The sequence below is a fragment of the Tripterygium wilfordii genome, chromosome 2, assembly GCF_013401445.1.
Source record: "Tripterygium wilfordii isolate XIE 37 chromosome 2, ASM1340144v1, whole genome shotgun sequence".
Classification (NCBI taxonomy): Eukaryota; Viridiplantae; Streptophyta; class Magnoliopsida; order Celastrales; family Celastraceae; genus Tripterygium; species Tripterygium wilfordii.
Window position 1 is genome coordinate 3,306,920 of NC_052233.1, and position 11,661 is coordinate 3,318,580.

At 34.1% G+C, this 11,661-nt stretch overlaps 1 protein-coding gene across 2 annotated transcripts; it reads right to left on the reverse strand.

Annotated features, from left to right (window-relative positions):
- Positions 1–3,328: 3,328 nt before the first annotated feature.
- On the reverse strand, positions 3,329–11,312 carry LOC120016893 (protein ALP1-like). Of its 2 annotated transcripts, XR_005472061.1 has the most exons (4): positions 8,649–11,312; positions 5,337–7,876; positions 4,016–5,254; positions 3,329–3,767 (listed from the first exon to the last, which is right to left on the reverse strand). XR_005472061.1 is itself a non-coding variant. In XM_038869867.1 (3 exons), the coding sequence occupies exons 1-2, from the start codon at positions 5,530–5,532 to the stop codon at positions 4,788–4,790; spliced, it is 663 nt and encodes a 220-aa protein (XP_038725795.1). In that variant the 5' UTR covers positions 5,533–8,640; the 3' UTR covers positions 3,329–3,767; positions 4,016–4,787. The 2 variants fall into 2 exon arrangements, 1 of the variants encoding a protein (XP_038725795.1); XM_038869867.1 differs by lacking the exon at positions 8,649–11,312 and having other exon boundaries at positions 5,337–8,640.
- Between the last annotated feature and the right edge of the window lie 349 nt (positions 11,313–11,661).

Consider the following 11,661-nt stretch of genomic DNA (forward strand, 5'->3'; position numbering starts at 1 on the left):
TTTGATTTTGTGAACCAAAAAAGGCTGGAATCAAGATTATATAATGACTCTGACTTAACTGGTATATCACAAAAACTATTATCAGCATATAATTTATCCAATGATATGAAATATTAGACTGATATCATGTTATTTCTATAATCATGCAGATATTATTGGGACCTTAACATCTGTTGGGAGACTCACATAGACTTTTGTTAATGGGAGAATGGTTGGCAAAAAGAATAGGATCATCAAAATACCAGGGTAAGTACTAAAATATTTCTACAGTTCTTATGCATTCCTCAAATTAGATAGAAGAATAACAACAAAATTAATTCTCCCTACCAACAGGAATATAAATATACATGTCACTTTATGGGCCAAAATCGCAGAAGCATTCGATGAGAATATGGCGTCAAACAATGACAAAAAGGAAGTCCATGTTGTGGTTTTGTCTTCAATGACTGTCCGATCTTTTAGAGGTGATTCACAACCATATTGGCTTATTTTATTAACACTATGTTCATTTATCCATTAACAGAATATTCATCATTCTGAACCTCTTTTAAAAATGAAGGTGATTTGACATTGTCAAGCACATCAGCGATTAAAATATACCTCAATCTTGATATAGAGGATGTCCATAATTTCCGTGCAAGATAAAATATTTATAAATATATATTACACTGTAGACAATAGGTTGAAAATGTTCTATTAGAGTTTTCATTTTCAATTAGTGACATTGAATTGTTTTACATATAGAGTCTACTCTTCAAATGAATGCACATATTTAGATTAGGCTGATGAATCATGGATAGCAAAAAAAAGTCTTGCACAAAATAATGTGAACAATAGCAGAACTGTTGTCCCTAGATCGTGATGCTGATATGGTAATGTATACATTTGCCTTGAAAAGTTTATCACTAACATTTTCACAATTTAATAAAATTTGTGCTATATTAAAATATATGAGTAGGGGAAGAGATTCAATTGTGTTGGAAAGATAGTTGATATAGATGCATCAACCGGTTGGTGGTACAATGCATGCACAAAGTGTAAAGTTGGAGTTACTAACTATCAAGGAGTGTTATCCTGTAGAAAGTGTGGGCCAATTGGACAACTACCAATGCCATGGTAATACTTGAATTAAACAAATATTGATTCTAGTAAAATATTATGTGTTATTAATATTTATTTTGTGACAAATATTTCTCTGAAACCAGGTGCAAGGTAAATATACAAGTCACAGACACAACTGCCAGCGCAACATTTCTTATCTTTGGGAAGATTGCTGAAAAAATGCTCAAAATTCCAACAGCCACATTGTCTGATTTACCAGGTTCTAATAGAACAATTGTCCCGCCAATCATGAAGGAAATATGTGGAAAGATATACAATTTCATTGTCTCTATCAACAACAGAAACAATGACGGTAAGCTCTTGACATTTAGTGTCTCCCGAGCTAATGAAGAACGACAATATTTGGAAGTCAATGAGACAAAAGACAATGATAATGTCAAACAAACTATAACTCAATCCCCACAAACTGATGAAGATAGTGATAAAAAAGAGTAGCACCTCAGCAATGATTCCACTAGAGAAGCCAATCGCAAAAGAAACAGGTAAATATACTCTAAATTTACTTTATAAACACCACAAAACTACAAACTCAACTTGCAAAATTTAATCTCTTGCTACCATAGATACAGTTTATTATCCATATTACCTACTACGTTGCTTAGGCATTCTTCCATACCAAATACAAACTTCACTATACTCACAATCACAATATGCGTAACATCTAAAGCTTTTGACTATTTTGAAGGACTCAAAGAGTTCCATTGTGCCAAAGGAAACTAACAATTGGTACTCTATGGGAATTTCTAAACTATTTAATCATGTTCACAAATATCTTTGGATCAGATTGAGTGGGGAAACAATTGATTCGAAATTATTTGATTATGGATCATTAATTAGGTTTCTTTTTTTCCTGAATTTAGTTGCTTTTGAATATCAATACCTTAATTTGCATCTTCAATTCACTTCCTTTCGGCTATCATTTCATGACTTCCATCTGTCTCCATTCCTTTTAAATAACCATAACCAAAACATCTTCAAAGAACATGGAAATAATCAATAATCTATTTCTCTCTGAGTTTTACTTTTTCCTTTCTAAAACAGTTGTGGTTTTTCTATTATGTATGCAGATAGGTCTACAATAATTGGGTAAGTATGTTAAAAGACGATCATGATGTTAGTAGAACACGAATCAATAATCACTCATCTTCATTTCTTGAATTTCTATATTGCTCTGACAATACCAATATATATGCAATTATTTCGTCTTATAATATTGATTAGCAAACAATGGTAAATTGTTTTCATAATACAATCCTCTCTGTCATTATTTTCTGCATTGTTTTGTACCATATAGGGATAGGGAGTTCATGCAAACAGAAGACAAGGATTCCGAAGATAAAGATCTGCAACTTTAAAGGGCAAGGGGAAAATTTGATGGACTCCTAAGAGATGGTATAAGTTCAGTGCACTTTTATCGTTAATATGTGGACATTTTGTGTATATACTTGTATAGGAAGCTACCTATGAAGATGTTCTAAGCTATTGGAACAGAACTTGGGATCTCCTCTTAGTAAGAATGCTCCGAAAAAGACTTTGTAAAATATAAATTTATCGGAGCATGAATAGTAAGACTAGTGGTGTGTTTGGTATGGGGGTAAGAATTTAGGGGTATAATTTGTTACCCATGTAAATGTTACAAGGGTAATAATAATTATGGAGAATAATTGTTACCTTTATTTGGTAAAGAATGGTAAAATTTACCCAAGTATTCATTACTTTTGTTTGTTATGGCTATACATTACTGGTGTAATACCATTACCCTTGTTTATTATTATTGTAATGAACCAAACTAGAAAAAAGTGAGATTATGTTATTTTTTTTTATTGTTACGACTATCATGTACCAAAATTTAAAATTATAGATACATACGCATATATATACACACAGAGAGGCAAACACACACACACACACACACACACACATATATATATATTCAAATCCATGACAAAGACGTAACACAAGTTTTTTCCAATATCCAAATTCATCATTGGTAATTATCCAATATCTAAATTCAAGCATATAAAACATAGCGCATAAGTTTTTTCCAATATCCAAATTCAAGCAAACCAAGCATAGCACATAAGTTTTTTCAAACATCCAAATTTAAGCAAATTAAATGTAGTACATAAGTTTTTTCCTCCAGGGAATCACTAAATCAAACTGAACACCATCTTCACATAAAGGGTTTTCTCCTCCACAGAATCCATAGCATAGAAGTTTTCAATATCTTCAAGAGTCATCTTCTTCATTGCTTACACCAATTGCAATGTCTGTAGACCTGGTAATTGTCCAATATCATATTTCAATTGTGTCCTATCTACAGGTTTTGAACCAGTAGTAATGGCAGCTAGTATTTGAGAGAGTTGTTCATTCCCAATAGCAAAGGCCGCCTCCACCTTGCTAGAAAGTTCAACTTGTGAACTTTCTATCTCTTCTAACTTTTTCTTATAAGCTGGTTTTCTTGTTGAACTAGAAGTTGCAGTGGTTGCAGGAACTTCTTCATTGGGTGTAGCAATAGATTGAGAAACACTATCAGCAGCAGTGGCTGCATTAGTCCCTATAACCCTATCTTTGGCAAAAATCTCCTCAAACTTATCATACAATGGCCATGATTTCATATACAACCCCTTCGCAAAAGAATGACTCTACAAAGAACAAAAATCAGCATTATTCTAAACAATTCCCCACATAATTACAAAAAAAAAACATTGCTAAACAAATTAATCGTGTGTGTAATCAAGAATACTATTATCAAACCACTATAACCAAGCCTTTTCAAACAACTATAAATAATTATAACCAAAGAATAGAAGTGTACTCAATTATCAAATAATGAACTTCAAACAAAGACCAAAATTATAGAACTCAAGATAAAAATTAATAAAGGAAGTACCTTGACCCATTCATCAAAAACAGTCTTATCACCGGTCACCATCTTCCTTTCATCATCCCACCCAAAGCCACTTCCCTTTTCTTTGATTTCATATATAGCAGTAAATTGTCTTTTTAAGTAGCCTGGTCTAAAATCAATGTTCTTCTCTGTAACATCGACGCCAAGAATTTTCTTCCTCATCTCCTATAGGAAGTAAGCTACATACCCATTCTTGAACCCGCCTTCCCCTTTGAACTTGTTTTCTCGATGCATGGTGATCAATGAATTAGTCAAACATTGATCCTCTTCTGAATTCCATCTTTTCTTTGATCCTTTATCTACACTCTCGGTGACCATGCTTTGAAGAATTGTAGTTATTAGATCTGTCAAACTCCTGGTGTTTGAATTTAAGAAAAACAAGCCAAAAAGCATAACAGTAAAATCATCATGTGTACTTAAAAAAATGGGCTGAATAACAGTAAAATCGATAAACAAATAAACAATAAAGACAAATAAAAAAAAGGCCAACATTATAAACAATAAAGACAACCAGAAAAATGCCAACATTGTAAGCAGCACAAGTGGCATACCACATGTAAATCTGTTCATTCGACCCTTCCTGTACACTTTTCAAATCATTTCATCACTAGATCAACATGATTGTCTTATAATTCAATACAAATAAAGTACTCCTAACACGATGAAACAAACTTGAAGACTTAAAATTTAGTACAAATAAGGTAGTTCTAACACATTTTAAAGCAAATTAAAAGTCAAATTCAGTTGAAGAGTTCTAAGTTTGCACTCTATTAGCTCTCCAAGTATTGAACATCTCATTTGCAAGTTGATCCCTCCAAGCAGTCCACTCATTTGAAGGCTCAACAATTCCTATGTGTTCTCCATGCTCATAATCATTTAGAAAAGTTTGCCCAAATTCTGTATCAAGCTGAGCTTCAATCGGATCAAACCTCATCTCTATACGAATCAGGTTGTGGAGCAAACAACAAGCAGAAATTATGTATGCGTGTGTGCTTATCCCATAGAAGCAAGTGTTACGCAGTATTTTCCACCGCATTTTTAGCAATCCAATCCACCTTTCAATTATATTCCTTGCTGCAGAGTGTTTCATATTAAAGAATTCTTCTTTTGTCACTGGTTGACGTCCTTCCCTCCACTCATTTAGATGATACCTTTGTCCTCTGTAAGGTGCCAAGAATCCATTACCGTTGGTATAACCAGCATCGACTAGGTAATAATACCCTATACATGATATACAAATATTTCAGTAACACAATATCATAACATTAGCAGTTTAGTATATTTTAGGAATGTAAGATCTTACCATTTGGAATATTTAGGGCATTACGCCTACTAATAGCATCCCTTAAGATCCTACTATCAGCAGCAGACCCTTCCCAGCCTGGCAAAGCATAGACAAATTGCATATCCCTTGTACAAACTAATAGCACATTGGTTGCTAGTTCATCTTTTCTTGTTCGATATTTTGTTTTTGCACCTTTTGGAAGTCTCAACTTCATATATGTGCCATCTAAAGCTCCCAAGCAATTCTATTCAATCTATTGTCTGTGCAATTTTCAGGAACAGGGTCCGGAGTCTTTAGTAACACTTCATGCAGACGTAACACGCCTTGTAATACCTTATGAAACAACCTACTTATTGTCTCTTGAAAACGATGCCTCGTATTCTTAATCATCCTATTCCTTGTATCATGTCCCAAAATGTTCAAGAAAAGTGCAACCATCTCTTCAACTAACATGTTTTTGGTATCTTTAAGTCCTACCATGGTTCTCAACATTCCACACAATATGTAAAAAGTTCGCTTGTCCATTCTAATTTGTTCAACGGCAGCAACATCGTCTTTAAGAAGATCGTTGATGTTTTTCATTCCTTTGTCAAATGGCCTTTTGACAAAGGGTTTAGTGAGTATAAAGTATTTCTTCCTTTCTTGTATGAAGTACATGGATGAATAGTAGTACACCATCATCAAAGTTCGAAGTCTAACCCACAATGCTAGTGCAAGTAAACCTTTTTGCCTCATTGTCAAAGGGAGACGAGCCATATCATGCCCAAACTAGAAAAACTAGAAAAAGAAACACAATCCCTGTAAAATAACCCAAACAGATTCAGACCATTTACCACTCATATCACTTATTACAAACAAAACAACACAAGGAATTAAAGAAAAGACAATATAGTCTAATTGTATATTGTGACACTGCACAACATTATGTGACATACATCAAACTTGTAGTGTCGGGTCATGGCAAGAGCAGGCTGAGGAAGGAGACATAATGTGACAAATGAGAAGAGAATAAGTTCCATAAATGCTAGTGATTGGAAATGCGAAGCACCCATTTTTTTTTATTTTTTTTTTGGTCTGTCTTCTTTATGCTTTCAGAGAAGACCAAGAGATATTGCAAGCAAAAATGGGTGAAGCTTAGAGTACTTTCTAATGCTCCTAAGGCTGTGTTCCTAAGAGGTTGTGACTCAAGTGGTATATATAAGCAAAGGTTGGTTGATTAGGTGAATTTCAAAACTGGGTTTCAGCAGTCATTTTTTAATAGGAGCAGTTATTAGAACAACTTTAGAGTGGTGTCAAAGACATTTTCCTTTGACCTCCTTTTTTCTCAAGTCAAGACACTCAATTTCAAATTCACCAAACAATCAATCACTTGTCTGTTGACATAAATTTTCATATGGTTCTTAAATCATTGACATCCTGATCGTGATTAGAACCAACTAACAGAAAACAAAACTCAAGTAATTATCATCCATGGTGGTACATTAAGTCTTCCTGAATGTAATTTTTCAGAATAGTTAACTTGAGATTATCGACCAAAATCAAAGTTAAAAAACAAACCTGATAAGCATTTTAAAAAGTTTTCTGTGTTTCATAGTCTATCAAGAAGCCTTTTTAGAGTTAGATGATGTGTAGTGTCATGGGTGAGAGAGAGTCTCTCTTCATTTTCATGAAGAACAGGTCATATATGAATACTCAAGGAAACCTCAATTGACGCAATTTTTCTCAAGCAAACAAGCTGCTGACCAACAAAAGCTTTCTTACAAAGGAAAATACTGAATTGAGCTGTTTTCACATAACAAAATATCCATATTCAACACAGAATGCCTTCTTTGTTTTTCAACAAGCATTTACACGGCAAAGAAAAATGAAAAGTTTTCATCCTTTCAAAGGCACATTGAAGCATCAATGACATATCTTCTTAATAAGACAGGACAATCAAAATTCAATGTTCCTCTTACATTTAATCATCTCCCTCTGCTACCCCATTGGCCATTAGAGAACAACTAAATACAGTCTAGCAAATTGAGTACTTAGAGAACAAGGAATATATACAACATAAAAAAGACACCTCCCTACCGTTGAGGAGACCATATCCAGATGAAAATTCTGGCAAGGGGACGCTTAATCAGACGACAGGAGCAGAAAAAGTGTCTCAAAAAACAAAAGATTACTCAGAAACAGTAAATCTAACATCAAAGGAAACATTTTTCAGCAGCCATACAACAGTCAGCAAGGCAGAATGATTAGGATACACGTACCTAAAGTAGGATTCAACATCACAGTAAAAAATCCTGATTTTTGAGAAGTTAAAACCTCCAAATTTCAAGGGTAACTAATGAAATTTTCATTGAAGTTAAATCACAATAAGATCTACAATCAATCAAGTATCCAAACTCCATAGTTACATGTCCTATAAAGGGATTCAAATACCCGAGAACAATGAATCTGTAGGGTTATCCCTTATATTTCTTGTTATAAGTAAATGCAATAAAGCTATCAAATATAGTTCCATCCTCATCCTCATATTTATCATTCAGTTTGCAACTGGGCATCCATATCTGCTCAAGATCAGAGATTCGGAATCACAATTTAGTGGGTTTTGATTGGCTTCACAAGACTTTCAGAACCACCTTGTATCTTTCCATAAGGGAAGCTAAATTAGTCTCTCAAGAGGACAACAGGGTCAGAGACTAGTGAAGTCAGTAATCCAACCCAGTTTATGAAAGGTGTTCCATGCACAAAATCACTTTCCATATACTCATTCCACATTGAATTTTGCTTAACCAAAAGATAATACGGTATAGATAAACGTAATCCTTGCATTGCATTTGCAAAAGAATAGTCAAAGGTTCCAGTTCCCTAATAATTTAAACAATGCTTAACAATAGGGCATAAAACCACCCAAAAAAAATGCTCCCAGAATTGCTGTTTACCCATGGTGTTCCTATTTCTATACAGAATTCTATGAGGGACTTCTATGCTGAGGATTCATCGGTATCATCTTAGGATAGAGGTGCCAATTTCAATTGCATTTACTTATAACAAGAAATATAAGGGATATAAAAACACCTATTTATATCCCCATAAGAACAATCCAGATGTTTTCTTGCTGTCCTTTAATTTAAAACAAATCCTACAGCCGTGAATCATTTAAAATTCTTCGTAAAAATCTTCAACCATGAAAACAAACAAACAAGACAAAGAAAAACCTAAATCGAAATTAAGATCAAACACTAATTTCTTGATTGCAGAATTTCAGAGGGAAGCGAAATTGACAAACAAAAACAAGCAATCGAAAATCAATTAGGAAAAGGAGAATTTACGACTCACCGATTTGTAATCTGATCTGACGAAAGAGAGGTGCGATTGGTATGGAAAGAGGGTGCTTGTAATGAGGGAGACAAGCGCAGATCCTCGATCGAGCTTCTAGGTTGCAACGAGAGAGACGAACGCAAATCGTCGAGAGAGACGAGTGCAGATCGAGAGAGATGAGCGCTGCAACGAACGCAGGATTCCTTCGTGAGGAGTTTTTTTTCGGGATAATAGGTTGGAGTAAAACCCTATTACTTTTTATTACCCAGGTCCCCCATCAGTAAACTTTATGTATAAAAAATAAGCTCAATTACTGAAAATTTATTACAGGAGTAAAAATTATACTGACATAACAAACACAAGTAAACTTAAAATTTAATTACCCTTGTAACCATTACACCCTATTACCCTTGTACCAAACGCACCCTAGATGTTATCAATGCTTTTCTTATGAAGATACTAAGATATTGTAAGATAATATCTACTTATATAAATAATATACGGAGACAAGTCTTTAAATGACTACATTTTCTTTAATTCCAATGGTTAACACAGCTTAAAACGACTCACGCTCTAGAAATTAGATTATGTGTGTTTGCCAGGAAAATGATGTTCAACTACAGGATTAGCTTTGTACTATACTTTATGACTTAAATTATTTGGCATTAGTCAATTAATCTCTTTGTTCTGCTATATTTACCTCTTTTTATTAAATTTTCAGACAATTCTTCTCGACAACCATATTGAATTCATGCAGAGTATAAGAGTGTAAAATTCCGATATGGTTAAATGATTGTCGTCGTATAGTTGCCACAAACAAATATGAGCAACAACATATGCAATGGGATAATTAAATTATCTGTTTTTGTTGTCTTCGATTTGATGTGTTTGTTCCCCATGCTTCTAAACTTGCTTATAAAACACGTATACCAAATAATCCACTAACAGCCAAAATGCATCTTTACATCATTTAGGACAAGTTAATGGTTACCAAAAAACAAAGAGGACCACAGCTAAAAAACCAAACGACGAACTAAATATAACAATGAAGACCCAACTAAGAAAGAACCATTCATTGAATCTGACAATATTGACTACTAGACATCTAGAGAGCCAAATCAACAATTAATACAACATGCATCATGACAGTGCAAGATACAAGATAAGGGTCACTAGAAGACAAAAACATAAAAAACCATCTTGCACATGCCAAAAAAATGAAGGGCCAAGATTAAAAGTTGAAAGAACAAAAATTAGACGCTCATAAAATCTGTGTACTCATAAAGTAGACCTCTCTTCACCAAATATCTCATGGACACCATAGAAGTTCAATGTCTCATAACGTAGTCTTCTAAGAATGAGGTAGAAAGTCTTCAACCAATTGCTCAATCAGAGTATACAAACTCACTTTCTATCAACTTTCACGCCGTTGATCTACTGCAATAATACAGAAGACAACACCTTCTCATTCACATCTATCTGGTAAGTAAAAAACATTTAGAACCAACAAATGTTGAGTCACCTATTTTACCTGCCGTTTATATCAAAAAAACAGTTCAGTCAGTTGCACTCAACTTTGTTCTAATGTTATATTATGGATGTTTTCAAACTATTCTTAACTACACGCTTTTTTAGTGCACAACCACATAATAAATTCCTCCCCGTACAATTTAAGGTAAGAAGAAGAAATGTTTTCATCAACAATAGCACGAAAATTAAACACCACAAACTTATCTGGAAACAAACTTCAGAAGGCAATAAGGGACCTACAATGGCTTACTATGCAACTAGAAGCTGCTGCAACTGATGACAGTACCTTGATGGAGAAAGAATTTGAATTGATCATTGAAACTGCAGAACAGGTATTGAAGGAGAAAGAATCTCTCAAAAAGAAATTGGAAGTTGAATTAGCGGATTCAAATGCATCATCACATGTGGATATTTCCTATAGAATCAACAGCCAATCACAAAATGAGCGAGAGAGACAAACAAACTGATGAAACAGATTATCCTCAACCATGCAAGACTTCTAATATCTACGAAAGGAGATAAAAGGGTCTTCCTTAAAGATATTAAACAGTTGTACCAACAAGCAGAGAAATGTTTCAACCTAATCACGCATCAATCAAAAGGGCCAGTCTAGGACACTAATACAGATAAGAGCATGCTGAGGAATATTGACACAGTAAACAGGACAACAGAAAACATGGAATGGTGTAGACTTCAATTGGAAACACCAACTCTCAATGTTGTGACTCATCTGAAGAACAAACTTCAACACTCTCAAGATCAAGAAAATCAAGCAAACACACAACAAAACTCAGCAGAAGAGAAAAATTTGCAGGAAGAAGAAAATAACACAAGTGGTGGAGATTTTGTGCCCACAATACACAATGGAATATCCTATATCCCCTTAATCTCTGATATTCTACATATCAGGAAACTTCTGAACTTCCACGCAGGACACAACGACCCAGAAAATATGGGAACGGAGGAAGCCAGTAACTCAAATCCAAAAAAAAGGAAAAGTGGTACAGGCTACTGATGTAATATTTCTCACAAGTGCACAAGAGTTTACGAATAGTACAATGTATGCAAGTACGAGGTCGATCCCAGGAGACTAGTTAATCTAATTAATGTACCTAACTTGATGAATGATTGAGATTTTGGGAAAAAGGAAGAATGATTGATTTAAATAAAATAAAATAAAAACAAAGAAATAAAATTCAAATTTAGTATCCAATAAGAGAAGAACACTAAGGCAATGATTTCACCTAGTAATCCTATCACAAGCATTCAATTAACAAACACATAATTATTGTTCTGATTCAATGGTTGATTCTTTCTAAAATACGTTGGTTCGTTCGTTCACGGTGCCAACAAATATCATTAACTATAGGTTAATCCTGTTCAGTTCGCAGTTTTTAACCCAAGGCTAACAACTCATTACTATCTAAAGAACTATAACAACCAATCAATCCCCTAAACCTTGTTCATGGCAGTCGACAATTGATTTCCTTAATTCCGGTTC

Excerpts from the sequence above, each read along its gene's own strand:
- LOC120016893 (XM_038869867.1), bottom strand. The coding sequence starts at position 5,532 with ATGAAGTTGAGACTTCCAAAAGGTGCAAAAACAAAATATCGAACAAGA. Across the intron at positions 5,255-5,336 it reads TGCCCTAAATATTCCAAATG|GGTATTATTACCTAGTCGAT; the intron begins GTAAGATCTTAC and ends TATCATGTATAG.